Consider the following 26,127-nt stretch of genomic DNA (forward strand, 5'->3'; position numbering starts at 1 on the left):
TCGGGAGCAGTTATGTCCACGCCAGGAAGAATAATCTGCAATCAGAACACACAAGAAACGTTACTGACAGTAACGCTTCTCAGATTCAAACTTTTGGGAATACAAAGTATCAAAAACGAGACGCGTTTAGTGCTGGTCCCCATCACTGTCGCCTCGAAAGACGATGGTTCCATTCGACGTTTTGTGCAAATTGTCGACAGTTTTTCCCCTGTTCTCAAAGATAAACAACCTGTTCCCGTTCTTCTATTTTATGTTCACAGCCACGAATTTCTCTTTCTTATTTCCTGGGGTGCCCTCTCTACACAAAATCTCCCACTGTTTACCGTGCCAATTTTCCACATCCCGTATTAATAATAAAAATTGCTTATGATTTTAGTTAAGTTCAACAACGTCCCCCACGTACGAATGGAACAGACAATGAGAGTATTCTAGCATAACTATTATTTATCAACGTAGGTAACTAAATAATCACATCGCAAATTAACGAATTATTCGAGACACTGCCGAAATCGTGAATAATTTACGAATTAAACATTTTGCGACTTCGTGAATAATATTTACACCTTATTGTTTGACGTAAATTGCCGATGTTCCTTCGGTGTCACAACACAGAAGAATCCTAGCTTGAAAGTCAGTCATTTTTTCTGTGGTTACGAATCGCAATTTCCTTTTGATTTTCATTAAAAACTGTAACTTTTCATACCGATTTGCTCTTTTGCATTTGCTGTTAACCCTAAGTTTTGGTGCTTATTGTTATTATCTTCTTGTTACACTGCACAACGGGACCGAGCCACGCAGCCTAGGGCCCAATTTCATAGCGCTGCTAAGCACAAACATTTGCTAAGCATGAAATTTCTTCCTTGATAAAAACAGGATTACCAACCAAAATTTCCATTTGTTGCATATTGCAATTGTTACTGGTATTTAGCTGTTGTTTGTTTATCCTGAAAATCACGTGGAAATTTTGATGGTAATCTTGTTTTTATCAAGGAAGAAATTTCATGCTTAGCAAATTTTTGTGCTTAGCAGCTCTATGAAGTTGGGCCCTGGATTGCTCTGGTTGCCCTGACTAATGCAAATGGCAAAATGTTCAACATGACGGCGGCGGCATACATTAGAAACACCGCAAGGGGAGAATACGCCAAAAGTGAATTAGCACAGCATGTGATAAATCACACCTAATGCACAACACAAGGGGATGAGGAAAGAAACACTGCAGCAGGTTGCGACGTGTCTGGTGCTCTTTGAAGAGTTCTCCTGGCCTGGACATCAATTCGGCACCATATGCAGCAAAGACCAGACGCGTGCAAACACTGTTGATTTTGGCACCATTGCCGGCCCATCACCTCTCGTTTTTTTGTTCCCTTGCCAGTCCCCGGACTGCAGGCACTGGTAGCAGGCCCTTCTGCCACCGCGACTGAGTGACTAAAGCGTATGGCAAGTATGAACAACAACCAGGTAAAAATAATGCTCGGTTGCCACCACTGATGTTTAATTTTAACGCCCCCCTCAATCACGTGATTCCACGAGGGATCGCTCTAACTCGAGCGTGAAGAGTTTATGTTCACGGACCTGGGACCTCTGAAGGGTGTGTAAATTGCCCCGAGAGTCCGGGGCGGACATCATGTATCCGATACGGTGCTTGTCAGGTAACAAGTGGCGCAACTTGCCTGAGAGAGAATCCTGCAGCCCGTACAGCAAGGCTATTCAATGCTCTCAATACGAACATATCGCGTTCTGACGCCATCTGGGCCAAATTTCATAATAAGCAGGCAATTTTAATTAACAAAATTTCTTTGCTAAGCAATATGGAGTGGGGCACCAGTCCGATAAACGTAATGCAATAGGCTGGGAACCCGTTTCGAGGCAATCTATAGGTGATTGGTAACCCTGTTTCAGCTAAGCAAGACTTTCCCGTGCTTAGCACACTGTCATGCTTACAGGCTTTTTGAAAGTGGGCTCTAAAGTCCAATTCGTGTCTCTCATAGGCGGATGTGCGCTGCGGCCCGGCCCATATAGATTGAGCGCCGTTTATAAGCGCGAAAGAGTCCGCGGTATTGCAGATCGAGACATCGTGATTTTGACACTCGACACAAATTACCACCATTTCCAATAAACAAGAATTCTGTTTCAATCCTGACCCTGACGTCACTCCAATAACTTTTCTCAAGCACTGCTTTATCAATTGACACCAACTGACTGCAATGGACACCAGTGTCACTCACCACACATCAACATTACCATCATTATTGTTTTCATTCACCACTCCTTGCATCAATGGAATGGTGGAGAGCCGTTGATTGTGAGAAAAGGCTCCCTCTGAACTAACGTAGTTTTCGAGAAAGAAGTAGGCCCCAATTTCCACTCAAATATTTGAATTTGATTTCGAGACCTAAAAATTAGATTTTGAGGTCTCAAAATCAAGTATTTCAAAGCACACAACTTCGTGTGACAAGGACGTTTTTACTTCCATTATTATCTCGCAACTTCGATGACCAACTAATTGAGTTCAACCTTTCACAGGTTTATTATTTTGTGCAAAATTATGATGTGATACCCAAGTGAGAAGACTGGTCTTGTCTTTGACAATTATCAAAGGTGTCCAGTGCCTTTAATTATCTTATAGGGGCATATGATTACTTATTCAAGAAAATTACCATAAAACTAAGTCACAACTAAATCTATGATCAGGGCCAATGGCACACCACACCATGCACTGAAGCTGTGTTGATACATTTCGGGTGCATATTGCCCACATCCACAATTTTTGTGCTTATCCATGGAATTAGCAACAAGAAGATACAAGAAAAAGTGTAGGACATTTTGTCAAAAAGAAATACGTCCTTGCTGTCTCGGTTTCATTGGTGTAAAGTTCAATAAGTAATGACGTAGTAAAACAGCAGTGTCCAATCACAAAACTCGTTACATACAAATACCGATGTGCACATCTATTAAAAAGCAACCGTCAGGTTGCTGAAGAAAAGAGCCCTCAAGTGTTGGAAGATTCTAACTTTTTTCCCACCCTTTTCCCCCGTCTGAATTTCCTGAACTTTATTTGCATGAAAAGATTTTTGAGCGCAAAAGTTCGACAGAATAAAAAAATTACATTTTTTTGTGACATAATCTACACTTTCTTCTTGCACAAGCTCAATGCAACAACGAGACGAGGTTGTTAGATATTTCGTTCGACCCCGTAACGCTTTAGATCCCACGACGTACTATTCGTTTAAAGGACCAAGGTTGACAATAATACACCGATTGGAGCGATTGTGCATGTCTGCTCGAACGCTGTGACTTTCTGAAACCTAAAATGCCAGTTTCTTGTCGTGCCTGTGGCAATTCTGCAATTTTGAAGAGACCCAAAACGGTAAGTTGAAATCCCTGTATCTGAGTTACCTTATAACTTGATTGATACTTCGTTATAAAAGGCAAAACCAGTTGACTTCGGTGCCCACACAAAAACGTTGAACTGAGGAGAGCAATGGTTATGTGTCTATTTCCGACACTTGACAGGTGCGTTGTTTGCAATCTGACTTTTATTTTTGTTGTAACATGGTTGTAATTTGGTTTGTAATCTGGTTTACGTAAATTTTACTATTTTTCGGCATACAACCACCACTCATGATCTCCCTGTATAGTTTAGGTAAAATGATAATCTTTACTTTACTCAAATCAAAAACTGTTCAGCATGTTCAGTTGTGACTGGTCAACCCTTCTGACAATGTCAGAAGGGTTGACCATTAAAAAAGTTCTTATTTAAAAATTATAATTATTCCTCCATCGTAGCACCAACACTTGTCCAGCGTACATGGTGTAGGACTAGGTTCAAGTGTTACACTTGAACCTAGTCCTACAGTCCCCTACACCATGGATGTATGCTGGACATAATTGCGATAACGTAACCCTCCTCCAGACGGCCGCCAGGAGGAGGGTTACGTTATCGCAACTACGCTGGACCCTCCTTACTTCTCTTGGCCCTATGCCAAGTTTCCCATGAGGTAAATAAATCCCGTGTGGAGAAACAATTTAAAAAAGTGCTTGTTGTTTTGGGGTAATTTTATAAAAACTTTCGGAGCTGGCAATCATTTGATTGATGATAAACACTGTTGACGCTTGTTACACGTAATGTTACTGATGCGCATATTCACGAGGGAGGTAGCATGGGAGTTCAAACAACTCGACTGGTCAGACAACTCGACTGGTCAGACAACTCGATGGCTAACCATCTACAGTGTAACTCGACTCCAACCATGCATTGTTATTACTGTTAGACACTGACAAGTCAAATTTTGATCAGACTGAACATGTTCAGCTGATCGAGCCTCTGTTACTGATCTGAGATCAATCATTTATTTTACCCATCACCCATCGACACGGCTTTTTAGTCGTTTTTTCTTTCCGATGAAAACAAAGTTTGTTTAGCATGTTCAGCAACCTACATGAAAGTGTCCTGATTTATTATAGTGTCGTTGAAGTGTTAATATTTTTATAGTTTGACAACAAAAACAAATTAAACAAAATCGTTGTACTGATTGACATGATCAAACTCGTCCACAAAGTCTCTGAAAAGTGTGCTTGCAAAAAGTGAATTTTCTGGCATCACGATTATCCATGATTTTAAATGATCCGAGATAACATTGAGACTTGACTGATGGTAACTGTTCCCCTTGTAAATTAGAACACTGGTTTCTTTTCGCTGTTGCCTCCTTTAGCAAAGCATCCTTGAAAAGTTTTGCTCATCATGTTTCGGAGGCAGACACGACCAGAGTGCTTTTTTGACATTTGTTCTCGCAAAAATCAGGGTGTATTATTTCTTTGTAGTCTCAGTGAGCTAAAAACACTTGGACTGACATAATGTACCTCTTGGTGACAGTGCAGGCACTTTTGTCAGTTCTGGCAAACCTGGATTGTGTTGTCTTTCTGTTGTCCTCAGTCGTGTAGTACTTTGTCTTCTCTTTTACTGCCTGTTCTCCTTTTTTATATCTTGATGTATCTCCATTTTTAATGTTTTCCAATCCAGATGTATATATTTATATATTTAATGTTTTTAAGAGTTTTATCCTTTACGTATAAATTATTTGTATTTTTGTATTTTTATGTGAATTGCCAAATAAATAATAATAATAATAATAATAAAACAATGAGTTCTCACCGCCACTCAGGGAATCCTTACACTAAATACACTGTAAGTTTTAACATTAAATTATTACTAATAATATTGCCTATGGTTTCTGTTGTGATTGATCACATTTTGTATAAAGGCACAGAACACGTTTAGCAATCGTCAAAGACCAGTGTTCTCTATCCCAACATGCAAAAAATAACAAATCTGTGGAAATTTTGGCTCAACTGTTCATCAAAGTTGCAAGAAAATTATGATATCAACATCTCTCTGTTGCCTGTTAAAGCCATTGGACACTTTCAGTAAACAGTATTGTCCAAAGGCCCACACTTCATGTATCACAACTTAATAAAATAACAAACCTGTGAAAATTTAGGCTCAATCGGTCATCGGAGTCGGGAGAAAATAACGGGAAAACCCTACCTTGTTTTCGCACGTTTCACCGTGTCATGACATGTGTTTACTATAAATCCGTAATTCTCGTAGTCGAGAATGGTTAATTGTTTTAATGTTTTTTCAAACAGTTAAGCATTTCATGAAATAATATTTCAAGAGAAGTCTTTTACTATTACCTTCTGTAAACCCTGTAAGTTATTTGTAAATCTGTGAACTTTTTTTTTTGTTCCGAAAGCGTATAATGGCTTTAATACAAGGAAGTTTTTATGCTACGTTAGGTAATTACTCAACATACTAAATACTTTGAGTAATTACTCAACATTTCCAAGAGTTCTGTGAATTTTCTTTACAGGCAAATCTCTCGGGATGGTACCCTTTGTAAACTTTGTAAATGTACACAAATTCTTATCAAAATATGTTTTGTAATTTTTTTAGAGGGGAAGTTTTTGATAGTTTTCCCTAGGGCCACCGCAATCCTCCAATATCTTCCACTCTTTGGCAACTCAACACCGTTTTCTCCAGTGATTTAGAATGAAACAACTCTAATTTAGACCTGCAACCCTAGAGACATCTTTCAATCACACAAAAACTCATATTAATAGGTTTTTAGAGGATTAAAACTGTTCCTTCAAAAAAACAAACCTACATTTCAAAGTCTCTCACGAGTTTCAGAACATTACTTATATAGTGTGTAAATGATGAAAAGACAAGAATGGAAACTAGTGTTTTCACTTAAAAAATGAGTTGATTGGCATTTCTTACTTAATTATGTATCCAATTGGAAAATCTGGTAGGGGTTATGTTTTTTTAATTTTAATGGAAACATTTTAAAAAGTCTCTAATAATGTTCAAAATCAACACATTTTAAGCGTGTGTAATTGAATTAAAACACTAGAATGAAAAGTAGTGTTTCATTTGTGTAGAAAAATTAGTTGGTATTTTCCATTTTTATCTATTTCTGTATAAAAATAAAATCGAAATGGCATTGGAAATTATCACTGAGGGCATCCTTTCTCTAAAATCAAACAATCACAGTCTCACACTTGGAGCAGAAGGGATCAGAGTTTTTCATGGGAGATTGACAGGGGTTCACAGTATGACACTCCCTATGAAAAGACTAAGATGAAACGACAAGAAGTAGAATGAAAAGACTAGAATATTAAAAAGACTAAAGACTAGAATACTGTACCAAAATTTGTTGAGATTTTGCAATTTTCACATTATTCTGTATCCAAGAATCCCAACGGCTTTTGAAAATGATCACTGAGGGCAGCCTAATTCTTAATCAAACAGTCACACAGGCCCAAAATGGGAGCAGAAGGGAACAGAGTTTGGGGTGTGGGAGATTGACTCTCAAGATAGACTCAAGCGCACACCGGCACCTGCATGCCGTGTTTACCAACATCTGTTCAGCTAATTTGGGCAGCCTTTAACGGCATGCCACGGCCAGTTCCTAAGTCAATGTCCATGTTGCATGCTTCGCCTCCACTATTAAATTCCCATTAATTTAATTTGCCCCAGGCACTTGAATTTCAATCACCCCTTTTGTTAAATGGCAGGGCATTGTGATGATGGATGGTTAAAACCCACGCGGCTTCTTTCTCTCTCTGGAGTCTCTGTAAATACCTCCTCCTAGTAGACCTGGGGTGAGGCGCGTGATAGGCAGTTTGCACGGATGGGGTTTGGGGGGCTCTAGCTGTGGCAACTTCCACTTTGCTTGCCAAATGCTGCTGTGTCGATGTTGTTTCAATACTGGGCCCAGTCTTTGGAACTGGGGAGGGCCAGATTGTGGCAGGGTGTTGGTCCGTGTGTCAACAACCGCGTTACTGGTTGCTCTGATGATAACGTGGTCGTCGATGGCTGTGGTGCAGTCAGTTTATCAAAAGTTTTTTATCCGGCTTGAAAAGGAGACTTCATGCTGAGTAGCGTTTAGAGAAGGGTGGATGGAGTTTGCCATGTTCGCGCTGCGTGGGAGAACTGTGAAATGATTTGGTGTGTTTATATTTAAAGTGCTTTTTTGTTTGAGTTAAACAAAATGTACTTACATACATGTACAGTAGTTTACATACATGTAAAGTAGCTGAACTGCCTAGTCGGGGTTTTGAGTAATTTTCTTTTAAAAACTTTTGTATTTGAAAAAATAATACTTAACTGTGTTTGATTTTTGTTTACTTTGTAGTACGGGGTGCAGTTTTGCATTAGGTTCAAGTAACAAGGCCAATAACTTTTACATTTTGTGCAATTACTTTTTGATCGTACGTAAATAATCTGTGGGTGACAGTTTCTGCATACCAAACAAGTCTTTAAAAAAATAAGTACTGTACATCTTTCTCGATTGACACAAAGTATAAGTAAACTTTTCACAATGTGTTCACATTGTTCACGCCGCACATTTTGGTCAGGGTTTGATGCGCTTTGCCAACAGTATACCCTAATCTGGCAAGTTAGAATTATGGCAACGCACACACACACGCACGGCACGCACATTGTAAGAAAAGAAGAAAAAAAACCCATTATCAAGAGATTGCTCGGGGGGATATTTATTTCTTAATTTAACTCGTGGAAAAGACTCTTGTATTGAGGAGGGGGGAAGGATACCGACTTCACCGGTGCCCTGGGGGCACGGCATATTAAGAAGTGTTTAGGCAGGCTTGAGTACAGACAGACAATGGCCAGATCTCCGCTATGCCTTTTGTGATGGGGATCGGATTTTAGGTTCGACAGATGGGAGTCTGTGTTGCTTAATGTAATTTAAAACATTTCGTCCCATTCAGGGGGATTTTTTTTCTTGTCTTACCTTTTTTACTTCTCTTTCTGTGGTATGGTGTGCTGCGGCCGGATGGCACGATGCTATTACTCAGTTGTTGGTCTTGAATACTTTGTACGTACATCATGTTGTTTTTTGTTACGTCTTTATTTTCTGCTTGTCTTTCTTTTTTTAGAGTTGCATTAGCCACAACTCAATTTGAAGACACGTACATGAGTGCATGAATGAGGTCTGAGTGCATTTAAGTGTGCAGTGGTCGGCAATTTAAGGAAATATCAAAACTTTACAAAAGTAAATTGGTCTCGAAAGAAAGAATGTTTTTTTTATATTATCACATTTGATGTGAAACTACATTATCCATTCAGGCCTGGTACTTTCTTCCTTAAAAGCAAGGCAGTTTTCCCCTTGTAATGGGCACAATTTTAACACTTTTCCAGACCAAAGGCCTGAGGCCAGCGATTTTGGTGTCGGCCAGTAAACAGGCAACTGGACAAGCACGGTGGTCTTTCGTTTTTCAGTTGAATTATAATATTCACTGTGTAAAATCATACTTGTACCTTTGTGAAAACAGTTGGAAGAATAAGACAATTAACCTTCTCGTTGTTCGACTCATTTTGATTCTGATCTTGTGAAACAAATTCCTGTCCTGTTAAATGGTGAACTTCAAAGCCCCCCCCCAGTGTACAATTTGTAAATAAAAAACACCAACTATCTCCTTCCCAATTCCTACCCCTCAATGGCTCAAATTTTCTTGAAAAGTCCCTAAGTTATCACATGGCTTTGTATACGTAGCTAATTCTTGTTTAAGGGCCAATAAATGAAAATGAGAAGGGAGAAAACTACAGTTTAACATAATCATTACTGTTTTTATTTGAACAAAAGACTTTTCTCATTAAACTTTTGGTACTCATTAGAATTAAGGGAATGAAAGGGTAGCGACGAGTTTAAAACCGGCAGGGTCGTTGCGGTATGAAAGGCCCGAGCCGAAGGCGAGGGCTTTTATCGCACGGCAACGATCCTGCAAGGTTTTAAACGGACGTTTAAGAACGAGTTACTACTCTTTTAATCCCATTTATAAATGCCCTTTTGTTAAAAAACGTTAACAAAATACAATTATAGACACTTTGACAATTGAAAATTCGAGGTTTGAAGTATTTTTTTCAAAAACTTGTGAAGAATCTGTTTGATTTGCGTGGGTTGTGTGTACGCGTGCGCTTTTATTAATAGATTACGCGCACGCGCTTAGAAATAGATTACGCGCCTGCTTAGAAATAGATTACGTGCTGTTACTAATAGCTATGAATTGCGCGTTCCGCGTGATAAAATTGGCGTACGCGCACTCCCGACACGCGGAAGCCAGCCGGTTATAAACAGCTCCAGCTGGTCATTATCAATCATTTAAACACCCCCACGTGATGCGCTCTCCACCAGTAGGAGTAGTGAAACATGTGATGAATGAAAGTTTTTTTTTTATCATACTCAAGTTAAACATTTGAACATACATGTATTCATTAATTCTTTTAACACTTTTTGCACAGTTAGTGTATTATCATCCAATTAAGAAAACAAAAGACCACCAGACTTATCTCCTCTTCAGCACTGCTCCGCATGAGTTTACTGGCCCAATAATAAAAATGACAGGCCTTGGTAAGCTTACGTAGGCCTTGGGCCTGCGGTGTTAATAGTGAGCCCTGCCCTCAACAACTGTACACAATGCATCACCATGGACTGCTTATTGCTTTAGGCTTTTGAGGATGACAAAAGAGAGTCTGTCCTCCTTTGTGTAAGCTGTAGATAATGAGAACGCAAAACTGTTTTTAAATATCAGGACCTTACAAAACAGTACATGGTTGACCATCAACCCCCCCCCCCCCCCACCACCACACATACCTGGAACTTCTTGAGCCAATTTCTTAAAGCTGATTACAGATGTAAGCAAGTTTTTTTGTTATTCACAGGCAAACATGCGTTAATCAGTTAACTGTAACTATCACAAAGGTTCAACAAGGTCTGACAGCATTGTTTGTTTACAATTGGTTTGTGCATCATTGCATCTCTCAATCTGCTTAAAGGCACTGGATAGCTATAGGTAATTACTCAAAATAACTGTTCGCATAAAAACGTACTTGGTAACAAGCAATGGAGAGCTGTTGATAGTATAAAACATTTTGAGAAACGGCCCCCTCTGAAGTAACGTAGTTTTTTAGAAAGAAGTAATTTTCCGACGACCAATTGAGTTCAAACTTCCACAGTTTTGTTATTTTGTGCATATGTTGAGATACACAAAGTGAGCAGACCGATCTTTGAGAATAACCAAAGGCGTCAAGTGTCTTTAAAACAAGAATCACTGGCAAATTTTTCAATCCAGGCCAAACATTTTAAGAGAACATTGTGTGGATGATAGACTCGAAAGAAGTTCAGAATACACCTTGTACCCCCTTTACTTTCCCCTTAGTTTTAGCGTTGTCTGCCAATAAAGGCTGCTTGTTTCTGTACTCATTAGCTGGTTCAAAATTGGAACATTTTCTTCCCTTACGAGCTTACATGTATAAAGTGTGGAATATGAGGAAAAAAAAAACAAAAAAACAGTAGAACCTCCACTCTGAGTGGTAAATAATTACAGTCCAATTTTGTGCTACACCAGATGGGGCCTCTTCCCTTGTACAATGCGATGCGTAAACCCTCCTCTTTGTTTAAACCACCAAGGAGGACAAAAACCGCCCCAAGGGTTTTTTCTTCTCCGACGTTTTTGTCCCGCGCGCACATCCTCTTCGTCTGTCCCACAATCAGATATGATAACCGCCACTGAGGATATTAAAATCAAATCATAGAAATCTAGTTAGTTATGAAAAGGCGTGACTAATTCACTCAAGGTTCTGTGCTGTGGTTGAGGGGAGGGGGGGGGGGTAGTAATGAGGGAGGCATTTAGTGCAGTGTGACCCTGGGGCGGTAACGGTGTCTGCATGGTGTGTTTACTGTGATGTGTTAAGCTGCTTTTCTTACAAGATGCTTTTGTGTGATTGGCAGAGAAGTAGATTGACAAACTTGATTTTGATTGCTTGGTGTGATGTAAATTTGATGCTGGTAAAATTGGTCTTCCCTGTAAATTTTACTTTGTAAGGTAAATTAATGAACATATTGACAGTAGTGTTTTGTCCCTTTGGAGACATCTTTTGTTCTTACCTTCATCCCTGTACTTAACATCCTCCCATGTACCTTGAACGCAAGTTTTCTTGTGGAGTTCTCGTCTGGTAGACATTTTTTTATTTTTTTTTATTTCACCAAACTTTCCTAACTTCAAGGATTAATCATCTAGGCCCTGTAGACCTTAAATCTACATCTAGGACAAGTTAAGTTCTGTATCCATTTCTGTACATGTACATGTAAGGATGCATTGAACCCATCCTAAGTCATTTCGTGAAATCTGCTGCTGTGGTTACCAAATGAAGAAGTTGTAATTGTACATTGTTCTTATGTTTTCACAGTTTTATCAATCAAAGGCTAAATCAATGTGCCCTTCAATGAGAGAAAAACTCTGCTAGCGTCAAAGAAAACGAGAGGCCATTTCAATATTTTCGAAAAATTGAATGAAGTTTATAAAGTAATTGAAACAAACAGAAGAGATGTTTATTTTCCATCCAAGTTTTGTCTGGTTTTGAGAAGGGAGAAACCTTAAAGGGAAAGTACACGTTTGGTAATTGCTCAGAACAAATATTAACTTGAAAACTGACTTGGTAACGAGCATTGGAGAACTGTTGATAGTATAAAACATTGTGGGACACGACTCCCTCTGAAGTAACGTAGTTTTTGAGAAAGAGGTAATTTCTCACTAAAATAATAAAAGACTTCTAGCTAGAAGTCTTTTATTCCTATCCCTATAAGCACACAAATTCGTCCAACAAGGGTGTTTTTTCTCTCATCATTTTCTCGCAACTTCGATGACCAATTTAGCATAAATTTTCATAGGCTTGTTATTTTATGCTTATGTTGGGATACACCAAGTGAGAAGACTGGTCTTTGACAATTACCAACAGTGTACTTTCCCTTTAAGAAAAGTAGACGCACAATGTACAAGCGCCTCAAGGTTTATAGCTCTTTCCTATTGATGTAATGATGACTATTGTCTGTAACAGCAAGGTTGTAACCAAAAGAGTAAAAACTGGTGTGGATCAATCCTAGTTGACGCTGCATATGTCAAGCATGCACTGGCCGCTCTGGGGGCTTCCCTAACCATCAGGGGAAGCAGTACTTAATGTAATGTACATTCTGGCTTCCACGTTTCAGACATGCTTGCTTGACAGCTGGCGTTCCTCTGAGCAAATAATTACCGACAAATTTTAAAGGAATTAAAGCACAATTTAAACCACGGTCTGACGCTCGGCCTGCCACGCCGGGGCCCAATTCAAGCAGCCGTTTTTAGCCCTTGGGTTTTAACGATCATGTTTTTTTTCTTCTTGTTCACAGTTCTTGTCGGTTTTGGAAACATTGAGGTAGAAAAAATGGGAGAGATTGTACATTGTGCGCTCATTGAACATTATGCTCTGGGCCCAATTTCATAGAGCTGCTTGAAGCACAAAAATTTGCTTAGCATGATATTTCTTTCTTGATAAAAACAGGATTACCAACCAAATTTCTGTTAGTTACATATTGCTTTTTACTGGTATTCAGCTTTTTTTTGCTAATCCTGAAAATCACGTGGAAATTTGGTTGGTAATTTCCTGTTTTTGTCAAGGAAGAAATTTCCTGCTAAGCAAATTTTTGTGCTTAGCAGCTCTATGAAATTGGGCCCTGATTTGTTTGCTAAGCAATTTAACCTTTGTTATGGTTGTGTTCACTTTTTCAGTTGCCCTTGTTACCGTCCATAAACTTAAGGGCCCACTTTCATAGAGCTGCTAAGCACAAAAATTTGCTAAGCATGAAATTTTTGCCTTGATAAAAACAGGATTACCAACCAAATTTCTATGTGATTTTCAGGATGGGCAAACAACAGCTGAATACCAGTAACAAGCAAACTGCAACAAAATGGAAATTTGGTTGGTAATCCTGTTTTTATCAAGAAAGAAATTTCATGCTAAGCAAATTTTTGTGCTAAGCAGCTCTATGAAGTTGGGCCCTGGTCTTGGTCTTGTTGGAAAGTTTTCACTATCTACACTTCAAAATTTGGTGAAGAGGTTGGAGGGAGGCGGGGGTGTGGGACAATCTTCGAACGCTAACAATGAATGCAGGAATATCTTAATATTGATGACTCGTGACAGTGGAACTCTGTGGAAAAATTATGACGCAAAACAGGATTTCTGAACGCTTTGCGATTCCGCTTTAGTTTCACTGATTTTGTTGCGCTACGTTGAAGCCCTATTGCAAGTGAAGTGGTCTGGTTGGCTACAAGGACTTTCTAACAGTGTTAGAAAGCGTCCATAATCAACCTGAAATACAACCATGTATGGGCCACTAGTGAAAATGGGGGGCGGCTAGTGAATTGACAGGCAAGCTGACTGGTCCCACTGGTTGGTCATTGAAAAAGTTAAGGGTAGACCCTACTGGGGCAAGTGTTCCAGTTGATATATTGAGTGCTGCAATTGTACAAGTTGCAAATGTACACTGTTTGTGTGCACTGGCTGGGTGCCTTTTATGTACATCAACTGAAAAGTAAAGAAGCACTGCTGTGTCTCCCAGGAATTAACAACACCGGTGTTTGGCGGACTTGCTTTGTGATAAACCTTAAAAAAGTGACGTTCAATGCTTAATAGGCATGGCAGGCCTCCACTGGGGAACATATGCACCTCAGTGTATTTTGTTGTCACCCTGCAAGGGGACTCTGTACATAAAATCAATCAGGTTTTTTTCCCGCCCTGGCCCTGGTCTCTTCTAATGGGTCGAGTGTGGCTCAGTGCAGGGGTGCCCTCCCTTACCATCTGTTCCAAGGACGGGGCACCCAAGCAAGATGTCAAACTCCCTGTGCACAACCACAAGTCTTTTGCACACACACTCTACTCACCCAACACCCCTCATTCACAGGATCTGAATATCAAATGTAAAGACTGCCACCGGGGTTCATTGCATGCACACTTGGCGGACAAGTTGCCCGTAGACAAAAACCATCTGGATCAGAAAGCTATTAGAATCGGCTTTGAAAGCGAGGGGGGGGGGAGGGGGTGTGGTTGTCAGAGCAGGGGACCTGCATTTATGTGATGGGAGAGGGGAGTAGAACATAAGCAAGGGGTTGTTGCAATGAGCAAAAAGAGACAACCATAGACTGTGCTTTGCGTTTATTCACACTTCTAGAACCATGTTGGTCCCTACCGTATTGAGTTTTTTGTGTAAACGATTCTGTTTCGTCAAATACTTATAAAACATAGTTCCTGGCCATATAAATTTCATGTAATCACATTGTTGTAAGTAAAATTTAGAGAAAAAATCAGCTGTGAAAATTTATGTCAACTTAAAATGAAATTAACAAAAGAACGAAATCTAAAAAAAACACAAAGATTTGAACTTCATTTCCGGTTACTTTGTGTAAACAATTAAGAAAGTTGCCCAATTGAGGTATTCACATACACTTTTTATTGAATATTAGATTTCATTTCAGAGGGAAATATTTCACCGGAAAAAAGAATGGTACAGTAGTGCATGATGTACTTGTAAACAAACAGGCCCAATTTCAAAGATGTTAAAGGTGCTTGCAGAAATGTTGCTTAACAATTTTCTGCTATGCAGAAAAGAGCAGGATTGTAACATGGTAATGTGCATTTACATGTGGTAAACCCTTTTCAGTAAGCATAATTTTGTTGTTCTTATACTTTTGATGCCATGTTGTTCAAAAAGCTCACTCTGTATCAGAACCAGATTGAGGCTTAGAATGAAGGATAGTCTGGTGTCTTTATCTCATGTTTTGAAAATTCTGTGCGTTAGATGTCACAGTGTCATACAGGGAACTTGACCAAGCTGGCAGTATCAATCCCCCTCTGAAACTGCCCCCCCCCCCTCTGCCTCAAGGGACCACACGAGGAGGATTCTCAAATAAGGAGTGACTAGCCCATATAATTACACTCAAGATGGACTTAAAAGCTCATTCAAATCTCCCCAGGTCGCTCGACACAGAGTAAAAAAAAACAACACACTGGCAATGGCTAGCACCAACTGTCACGCCAGCCTGCCCAAACACGTACCACACAAAAGGCTGCCTGAAACTTGGGGTAAGCCAAGATTGAGTTACCCCCATAGTATTAGATGTCACAAACAAGCAAACTTGAAGTATTGACTCAGCCACAGCGGGAGAGGAATGGAGGATGCGTATCGACTGTGTGCTTTATTTTCTTTCCTCGTAGGACTGACCGTCTCTCGGCCTTTAGTGACTTGAGTTTTGAGGAATCGGATATGTCCCCAAATTTCCAATTTGTTTGCCACCTGTAAAGCTGAAAACCATTTCTTTTTGGGTTGGACACAGAGCAAGCTCGTCAATTGCTTGTGATGTAACAATTGGAAATTTATTAAATGAATCACAATTAAAGAAAGTGCAATTTAAAGTGGGCCATTGAAAATCACAATCTATACTTCTAGACACAATGAACTCTCATGAACTGTTAGAAATGTACAGCTGGAAAGAAATTGTGCAATTTACAGCAGTTTACAAAATGTCCAGTCTTAAAAATCAATACTTTGATTTTAAAGATAATGAGCTATTCAAATTTACAAAAAGGGAGAAATTGTTGATGTTTTTGTTGGCACATGCTGCATCGGTGCCAAATTTCATGGAGCTGATTTGAGGCAGTGTTTCTTTAAAAGCCTTTTCAGTGACTATCTAATGTACATGTAGCAGGATTATCCTAGTCTGTTCACTAGTCCATCAAGTTGTTTTACTAGTCCATAAATTTCATATTAAATAGAGGTTTTTTTTCAACACTAAACTTATGGAACCAGACCATCTGGAGAGAGCTTTGACTGGTCTTCATTTGTTTTTAAACTAGCATTTGGCTACTGTTGAGGGAGTTCCCTGCTTAGCAGTTTTGTTGTGCTGAGCAAATACCAGCAGGTATACCGGTAACAGATGGTAAATGTGTGTTTGATACAAATGCATTTTTTGTCAAAATCCAAACATGTTTGATGTATTAACATTTACATTTTTTTTTATTAGTTTTATGCATTATTATTTTTTTTGTATTACAAGTCTGTAATATCACGTTAATCTGACATTTCCCTTCCCCTTTTAAAGTTTTTTTTTTACCAGGACATTTCAGGCCTTGAAGTTCGTTCTTTAAGGGGCACAGCAGCTTTTCTTTGGTAACGAGCGCTTAAAAGGGACAAGAGCACTGTAAAGACTTTGCAAAGAGCACCACAGCAAAAGCACCAACATGGCTAACTGACCTGTGGGTGCTGCGGGTTATTCCGAGGGCCTGCGATTTGGAGACATTTGTATTTTGAACTGATTGGATCTTTTTCGTTTTTTATTTTTTATTTACAGGGAGATGCATTGTGCAAGCAATGTTTCTTCAGCGCGTTTGAGGCGGAGGTTCACCAAACCATAACAGATGCTGGATTGTTCAGACGAGGGGAGAGGGTTGCTGTAGGGGCATCAGGAGGCAAAGGTATAGACACTGTAGCTCGTCTTTTTTTTTTCTTTTTCAGAGTGATCCTCCATAGCGTTGTATGCTTTTCATGTAACAATACATGTCTTGTGTGCTGGAGGCTATTTGACCCTTCTGCCACACATGTATAGCTACATTTGGCTCAAGCAAATTAGAAACTAGGGGGTTGTATTACAACATCTCTTTGAAATTGTATGAAACAGAAGTAACATTTGAACTTTGCAGTGGGAGAATTTTGGGGATGCTAACTGTTGCCACTAAAGCGGACTTTGGGACAATTGTTTTGGAGGATCTTTGTAAGCCATGGAAGATTAAGTGATGTTTGAAGCTTTGCATGGTGTGGAAATAACTACGTTGATATAACAATAGTATAATGAAAAATGACAGGCCTTGAGTTTCATTCTTGAACGGGCACAGCATTTTTCATCTAGTAAGGGGGCACTTCTATGAGGATAATTTATGTTTGTATAGGAACTTTGTAATGAAAAAGCACAGAGCACCACGGCAATTGCTGTGAGTGCCGATTTACCACTCTCCCAGTGAATGAGCAGTTTTTCTCTATTATTTTGAATGTACTCCCTAATGGTTGTACAGAATCTTCCTGATTGCAAGATGCAAACGCTGACAGCTTTGATATAACCACACAAACTATTTAAAGACAGTGGACACTATTGGTAATTGTCAAAGACTAGTCTTCACAGTTCGTGTATCTCAACAAATGAATAAAATAACAAACCTGTGAAAATTTGAGCTCAATCGGTCGTCGAAGTTGCGAGATAATAATGAAAGAAAAAAACACCCTTGTCACACGAAGTTGTGTGCTTTCTGATGCTTGATTTCGAGACCTCGAATTCTAAACTTGAGGTCTCAAAATCAATTTGTGGAAAATTACTTCTTTCTCAAAAACTACATCACTTCAGAGGGAGCTGCTTCTCACAATGTTATACCATCAACCTCTCCCCATTACTCGTAATCAAGAAAGGTTTTATGATGATAATTATTTTGAGTAATTACCAATAGTGTCCACTGCCTTTAAGTTCAAGTTAAACTTACTGATGGTTTGATTTGTGGCTTTTTGTTTCTCCAGATTCCACAGTCTTGGCCTACATGATGAAGTTATTGAATGAGAGATACGACTACGGCTTGGACATTGTGCTGCTGTCGATAGATGAAGGCATCACGGGATACAGAGACGATTCTCTAGAGGTACACTAAGGGGCCATTCAAGATAATCACAATTATATTTATATTTTTGTTTTACATTGACAAAATGGGGAGACCTACAAGATAGGGTTGTAGCTCAGCTGGGCCCAATTTCATAGAGCTGCTTAAGCACACAATTTTGCTTAAGCCAAAAAATCCTTGCTTAGTAAAATCAGATTACCTGCCAAGACTCTATTCAATTGTTATGCTACATGTAAGTAAACAACAGCTAAGTACCAATCACAAGCAATGTATATGGTATGAAATTTCGGCCAGTAACATGTGTAAAACAAGCGAGCTATTTTCGTGCTTAAGCAAATATTTTGCTTAAGCAGCTCTATGAAATTGGCCCCAGGTAGAGCGCTGGAACGTTAAACATGAGGTTCTCGGTTCAAGCCCCGTTCTAATCAATTTGTCTTTGTTAAATCTGAACCTTTTTTGAAGTTTACCCAGTCAGCTTCCTTCATGGTGTATTAATTTATATTAAAAAAAATATCTAACAAAATTGGTGTGATCCCTCATCTGGCTACACAGCAGTTGTAACCGTTGTATGACCTCTGACTGGCACCCATGAACAAAGATGTTTAAAAAAAATCAGGGAGACCACAATTAAAGGTGGATACATGTAGCTCAGTTGGTGAAGCGTTGGATGTTAATTCAGAGGTCATTGGTTCAAATCCGGATGTACACTTTGTTAAGTCCCAAATCATTTACAATTTTCCGTTCAGTTTCTCTTTTTTATTTTATTTTATGTATTTATACATTTTGAACTGTTTCAAATGCCAGTCAATCAATATGAGCAACAAACTTTTTTAAAAAGGTGATTGTTTTATCATTCTAAAGTTACTGTATTTTGACACTCGGTTCCTAAGCAGTTCATTTTGTCTGATATTTGTTTTCCTATTACCAGACAGTGAAGAGGAACCAGATGCAGTATGACTTGCCCTTGAAGATAGTTTCATATGAGGTGAGTCAAACATCTTACGTACCTTCTTAGCTCTCTCCATGCCAAATACATCCTGGTGCTACTCTCTACCACCTAGTTTTTAAAAACTTTGAGGTTGGGACCTAATATTTTGATCGATTAATATAAGTGTCATAATTTCAAAACTGCATGTAAATGATAAACAGTCACACCATAAACAAATTGAAAAAGCATTCCTGTCAAAATGGTTTCACTCAAGTACATGTAGCTATTTAAAATAAAAAATAAAAAACATCAAGTTGGTATTAAATAAAAAATTATTTTTTAATTGTAAGCAGTTTCTTGAATAGCTAATTGAAAAATACATGTACTATGTAGTTAGCTATGGGTGCACCATACCTCAGTTGGTATCGTGCCTGATAAAATGTTTAAAGAAAAGTACATTTCAATGCAGTAATAATTTCATAGTGTATAGGTGTACTAAGGAAACAAAATAAAAAGAAGCTTTTTAAGGTTGCATATTGAGAAAGAAATCTGAAATGCATTGAAATATCATTAATAGTTAATATTGAATCATCAACAGTGGTTAAATAGAAATAAACAGTTTATAAATTGCAGTTTGATTGAAAAACCGTATGAACACAGGTGGCTTCACTTTGATACTTCAATCTCATGAGGCCAAAGCACTTTCCCTATAGTTATTAATGGCCCTTTTTAGTGAGGGAAATTGTCATAGTACAAGGCAGAGACCAGGAGGCGTTGAGGCTATTGGCTGCTTTTCCCCCCTTCGCAAAGTGCATTAGGCCAGGGTTTCGATTTCACAAAAGACTAAAAGATTTTCTCTGTGATTTCTTTAACATTGATAGTTGAATTATTCTTTTACCTTGTTGTACTTGTATTTTCTCAATTTTTCGGAGGTTTTGTGGCAATAAATAAGTAATACTTTGTTACAGTTTTTTTTTATATACCTGGCTATCCTAGGTTTTTGTTTTGTTATTGTCCTGGTAACGCGTAAAAGTAATGTTTGACTTTGTAAGCATGTCAATTGTAGAAAAAATGTGATACTACCGACCATGTTTTGTGTTTTTAAAGACAGTGGACACTATTGGTAATTGTCAAAGATTAGTCTTCGCAGTTGGTGTATCTCAACATATGCATAAAATAACAAACCTGTGAAAATTTGAGCTCAAAGTTGCGAGATTATAATGAAAGAAATAAAAACACCATTGTCACACGAAGTTGTGTGCTTTCAGATGCTTGATTTCGAGACCTCAAATTCTAAACTTGAGGTCTCGAAATCAAATTCGTGGAAAATTACTTCTTTCTCGAAAACTACGTCACTTCAGAGGGAACTGCTTCTCACAAAGTTTTATACTATCAACCTCTCCCCATTACTCGTAATCAAGAAAGGTTTTATGATAATAACTATTTTGAGTAATTACCAATAGTGTCCACTGCCTTTCAATCAAACGAAATAAATCAATAAATATTTCATACATTTATTTAAAGGAGCTGTATGGCTGGACCATGGATGCTATTGTCAAACAGATAGGGCTGAAGAGTAACTGTACTTTCTGTGGTGTGTTCAGACGGCAGGCTCTTGACAGGGGAGCCTTGCTAGTGAAAGCCGACAAAATTGTAACAGGTAAGATTTGTTTTACTTTTTTTGTTCACTGCCTTTTTGCAATGAAGTTTTGATGTGGATATTTTTTCACACAACTCGGGAGATATACAGTGCTTCATACTGTACATATTGGTGTAAAGATTTAACAAAAAAACAACAATAAAATTATACAATTCACATCTTTATATTAGTAAGTATTTTTTTTTCTCATCAGGTCATAACGCTGATGACATTGCTGAGACTGTAATTATGAATGGTGAGTTGAAATAATCGGAGCAAATTTTTGATTATTTGTAAATAAATTTGGGTTAAACAAAGAAAAATTTACTAGAGCTAGCAGGGCCCAATTTCATTGAGCTGCTTAAGCAGACAATAATGCTGAAAACATTCCTACTGAGCAAAGGTAGCAAACCATTTGCAAATTGTACACGTTGCATTGTATTTTGGCTGGTGACCTAATTCTGGTAAGCAAAATTGTTCTGTGCTTAGGTTTATTGTGTGCTTAAGCAGATCTATGAAATTGGGCCCAGGACTTGAACCTGTAGGATCTCGAGATAAACCTGCCAGCGCCAGATGTTCAACTTTTACATTTATCAATGGTGTAACCTCATGGCATATGTTTGTTTATATTGTTCAGTGTTGAGAGGAGATGTTGCCAGATTACGACGGTGCACAGCCATCACAACGGTAAGTATTTTTTCAGATGTAAACATTCAAAAACGTGGCATAGCTTGGTCGAGCGGTCGAGCACACTGGGCTCCAGCTCTGGCGTTTCTGTTCAGAGGGTGGGTTCAGGTCTTGGCATTTCTGCTCTAATAATGCAAATGTCCTGGGTTCAAATATAGCCCAAGTGATTTGCCTGATTGTTTTTAAAGGCAGTGGACACTATTGGTAATTACTCAAAATAATTATTATCAATAAACCTTTCTTGATGACTACATGTAGTAATGGGGAGAGGTTAAAAGTATAAAACATCCTATAGTATCATTACCAGAAAGATATAATACAAAAAAATACATGTAATAAATTGATGTTTGTTGAATTCTTACAGGGATCGGATGGAGCTCTTTCAAGATGCAAGCCGTTCAAATACACATATGAAAAAGAAATAGTTATGTGAGTATGTGCATTTTAAAATGTGTTATGAGCTGTTGAGATCTTTCATGTAAGGGGCACAATACAAATCTCAAATTATTATTATTAGTTGTCTTGACACCTTTTTCGCTTATCTGCTCTATTATAACCCTTGCTTTTTCTGTGTGCTTTCTGACCTGTTCTCTCTCTCTCTCTCTCTATTTATTTATTTTCACTTAACAACTGTCTTAAAGCAATCGCACAGCATCGATAAACAGTATTGTCCAAAGGCCCACACTTCGTGTATCACAACTTATGTATTAGATAACAAACCTGTGAAAATTGAGGCTCAATCGGTCATCGGAGTCGGGAGAAAATAACGGGAAAACCCACCCTTGTTTCCGCACGTTTCGCTGTGTCATGACATGTGTTTAAAATAAATCTGTTATTCTCGATATCGAGAATTGATAATTGTTTTAATGTTTTCTCAAAAAGTAAAGCATTTCAAGTCTTTCACCATTACCTTCTGTAAACTATGTAAGTTATTTGTAAATCCGTGAACTTTTAATTTTTGTTCTGTTCAGAAAGTGTCCAATGGCTTTAAAGTAACACTTCATTACCTGTTCATGTTTGTTGTGTTGTGATTTTTGCCGTCGAGAAAGACTCTCCATTTACTATTTTTTTTGCATTTAAACCATCGGTCCTTTTGGTTGGTAAGTTGTTTGCAACAGCTAGTTCTTTCTATTACAGAAAATACTTCACCTCTGAGACCTACATGCATTTCTATGGGCATGCGCAAGCATTCCGCTGACACAACAACAAAGGCCATGACGTCACCCACACACACTGCACATCCCAGAAGCCTGTACTAATCGCCCTTCTAATATTTTAGCAGCGTGCGTTAGCTTTAGGTTTGCTCATAGGTTTGCAACAGCTAATTCTGTTTACTTTATTTACAGGTATGCATATTTTAAGAAGCTGGACTACTTTTCCACCGAGTGTATTTACTCCCCCAACGCCTACCGAGGCCACGCTAGAGCATACCTGAAGGATCTAGAGAAAATCAGACCAAGCTCAATCATAGGTGAGAGAATTGGACTAAAGATTTGAAGCTTTGCATGAAGTAGAAGACAAGACGATGAGCAGTGCCATGGCTAAGAGGTCAAGAGCACTGGACTCAAGCTCTGGTGTATCCTTTCAGCAAAGTGTCGGTTTCGAGAACTGATCGAGACACTTGTGTTCTTGAGCAAGACACTTAACCACCACTACTTTGTCCGTCAGATTTGTTGTATAGCTGTGTGAATAGAACCGAGTATACGCTTATTTTTAAGAGAAGGGGTTTGGCCCTGTGTTTCTGCCCTTAGCTGCCTAGTGCACTGCAGCACCCTGCAAACGGTTATAATGTACATGTACTACCGGTACATATTTAAATCAGTCTCATAAATCATGACAACCTCAAAACCTGTTTAATTTTCTGAATATTATAAGAACCATTTATTTTATAATGGTGTAAATAATTTTAAAAGTGAGTTAATAAAAAACCTTTCCTTTAAACAAAATATATATATTCCAATCCAGATATCATCCACTCCGGTGAGAGCCTATCAATCAAGAAGGACGTTAAAATGCCAACTCAAGGGTTGTGTACCCGCTGCGGCTACATCTCTAGTCGGCCTCTGTGTAAGGCATGCGTACTCCTCGAAGGATTGAATAAAGGACTCCCAAAGTAAGTCTCAAAAAAGACTATGCATTTATAAAACCACAAGGAAACTGTCACAGCCATGTCAGTATATTATTTGAACATTTGACCCTTGACACACATGTTACTGCACAAATTTAGTCACATTATTTTAGTTATTATGCTTGATTTACCACGTTTTGTAGCCTTAGTATGTACTTTGTTTTGCAAGTTCTTTTTAAATGTTTTTTACCATGTGTGTGTCGTCTTTGGCCTAGGCAATAAATTTACCCAGTCATTTTTCCTTGTGGTTTATAACTTGATATTTGAAATAAAAAAGCTGCATCCCCTTGAGGTGATCCCCTGGCTGCCGCTTCCCAGGTCTTATCGTAAACTTGGGTCTGATCCCTGGCTCCACGGCAGCTAACGGTTGTATGGTTTCTGACTGGCACCCACAAGCAAAAGATATTTGGAAACTCAGGGGACTGCCAACACGGGGCTAGATAGCTCAGTTGGTACGCTGAGACAGTATTGATGGATTAACCTCTTAGAACTAATTTAAGCAGCTTACATGTAGGGTTGTTTGCTCCCCAGGGAGTTGAGACAGTTAGAGGAATGGTCTAAAGTATACCTGATGGATGGGGATAATAGTAAAACTTTATTATAAATAGGCATACAGCAGCTTGTAAGTACCTGTAGCCTGCATAGATATTGATATTTCCCCAATAGACCGTATTGAATATGACTTAACCGTTCAAATATCTGCCCTACAACATGGCGTCTGCGCGCTGCGTGGGTGTGTGCGTGCATGAGCCATAGAAATCAAACCAGGAATGCTGCGTGCTTCATTGATGTACATGTTTGGACGCGCAATTGTTTTGCCCTACAAGATGGCGACTTTCATAGCAAGAAAGGGGTTATTCTTTACGGTCCATTCATTTTTTTCTTTCTCTCCATCTTTTCCAACAGGCTCGGTATAGGCAAAGAACACAGGGAAAGAAAGAAGGTAAATTTGAGAACTTCATTCAATTTAGATTGATTGGTATTGAACATGTAGAAAAAGTAAAGCCCCAAAACCCATCACTAACAAGGTGTATACCTCACCCCCCATAATCAATAACCATACCTCAAACCCATCAATAACCATGCCTCAAAACCAGGTTTCAATAACTATACCTCAAAACCTTTAGTCAATAACCATGTCACTTTTTCCTTCATCAGTTGGCATTGCTTCAAGCTGAGAATTCTTTGACAACTTCAGGGTCCACTGTTACAGCGCCCTCAACTTCAGATGGATCCTCAAGTGCACAATCCATGATAGCAGTTCCTCAGAGTATAGACTTTTGATGACGCCCCCACACACATGGTGTCTTCAGTGTTCCAGTAACAATGTCTACTCAATATACAACGATCAGGGACGTCATACTTTTTTAGCATTATTTTACGGATTTTTTAAAATTTGTATAGACATTATATTTATTTTTAAGGTCAGGCAGTTTGCCAGACATTAGTCAAAACCAAGTTGCAAATGGCTAATTGGTCATCTTTTTCTTAAAGAATAATATTAGAAAGCCAGTCTCATGCGGATGTCGTATCAAGATACTTTCTTATCTTCCAGATGTTACATATGCCCCATGAAGCTGAGCGGCAGATATTTTTGATGTGTTTGTTGAAGGTGAGGTGCTGGTAGCACCAGTCATTTTGAACCTCTTGTTGGTGTCATTATACTTGAACTTGAAATGTTGTCGCTATTTTCTAACATGTAGTTAGTGCAGCCATTTTTGTACCAGTAATTTCGGGAGCCATTATTAAACATGTAAATGTGGATCCTTTTCACATCTTTAGTTGGGATACAATTTCGGAAAATTCACTTCCGTCTTAATGACACCAACTAATTTTGAACGTAAATTTGTGTTTTGAATGGTCTGAGGTGATATTCAAACTAAGTAATTTATTGCTGAATGATGAACATTAACTCGATCTTAAAATGATAAACTTGCCTAAAATAAAAATCAAATTGCTTACTTGAAACTCATGTTCATAATTATTTATTGCAAGACTGTATGTATTGCCTTTTTCATTCAGAAGATATAGATCAACAAGATACTTTTAACAATTTCGTATTTACAATGCCTTGGAGTTATTTTAAAAGACTCCTTTGTAAACGAACAAACATACCAATTGGTTTTAATTCTGTTTTAGGTCTTATACACCGTTGTGTACATGTATATAGCACTGTTTACTCAGTACTTTCTCACGGCTCAGTACTCAAACCCCTGACCTTTGCATTGCTAGAGCAATCCTTCATTCACAAATCACAAATCCATTCTTGCGATGCATCACACATCAAACAATTTACCAAAAAATCATTGTCATCGACAAATATGTGACTAATGCCTACTAAAATATGTTATAATAAAAGTCCTGCACCAAAGCAAATCAATTTTTAATTACAGGCCTATACATTTCTATGCTGAATATAAGCAGGTGACCTGGGGCCAGTTTAGACTTCGTGTCAAAACATACAAAAACAACATTCCAAGTCATACCACATTGCCCTGGTAAACAGTTCATTTTGTGTTGAGGCCACTTAAGCCCGATTTTGGGGTCTGAAAAGCTGTTTTTTAGTTAATACTCATGGTGTAGTCATTTTTGAACGTGTAGTAGGGGGAGCCATTATTAAACTTGTAGTTTGGGAGCCTTTTCACATCTTTAGTTAGGATAAAATTATGGAAAATCTTGTTAACATACATGTA

The 26,127-nt window shown here is 38.5% G+C and overlaps 1 protein-coding gene across 1 annotated transcript; it reads left to right on the forward strand.

Moving 5' to 3' along the window:
- Window positions 1-3,258: 3,258 nt before the first annotated feature.
- Window positions 3,259-26,067, forward strand: LOC139947310 (cytoplasmic tRNA 2-thiolation protein 1-like). Its single transcript, XM_071945205.1, has 12 exons — window positions 3,259-3,367; window positions 16,744-16,867; window positions 17,955-18,073; window positions 18,981-19,037; window positions 20,505-20,640; window positions 20,834-20,875; window positions 21,257-21,306; window positions 21,671-21,735; window positions 22,653-22,777; window positions 23,272-23,419; window positions 24,341-24,377; window positions 24,593-26,067. The coding sequence occupies exons 1-12, from the start codon at window positions 3,311-3,313 to the stop codon at window positions 24,716-24,718; spliced, it is 1,086 nt and encodes a 361-aa protein (XP_071801306.1). The 5' UTR covers window positions 3,259-3,310; the 3' UTR covers window positions 24,719-26,067.
- Window positions 26,068-26,127: the final 60 nt, after the last annotated feature.

This window comes from Asterias amurensis, chromosome 14 (assembly GCF_032118995.1).
Source record: "Asterias amurensis chromosome 14, ASM3211899v1".
Classification (NCBI taxonomy): Eukaryota; Metazoa; Echinodermata; class Asteroidea; order Forcipulatida; family Asteriidae; genus Asterias; species Asterias amurensis.

Bases quoted from the DNA above. Each gene is read 5' to 3' on its own strand.
- LOC139947310 (XM_071945205.1), top strand. From the start codon at position 3,311: ATGCCAGTTTCTTGTCGTGCCTGTGGCAATTCTGCAATTTTGAAGAGA. The intron at 19,038-20,504 runs GTGAGTCAAACA...ATTTATTTAAAG, and splicing joins TGAAGATAGTTTCATATGAG to GAGCTGTATGGCTGGACCAT. The intron at 21,736-22,652 runs GTGAGTATGTGC...CTTTATTTACAG, and splicing joins TATGAAAAAGAAATAGTTAT to GTATGCATATTTTAAGAAGC.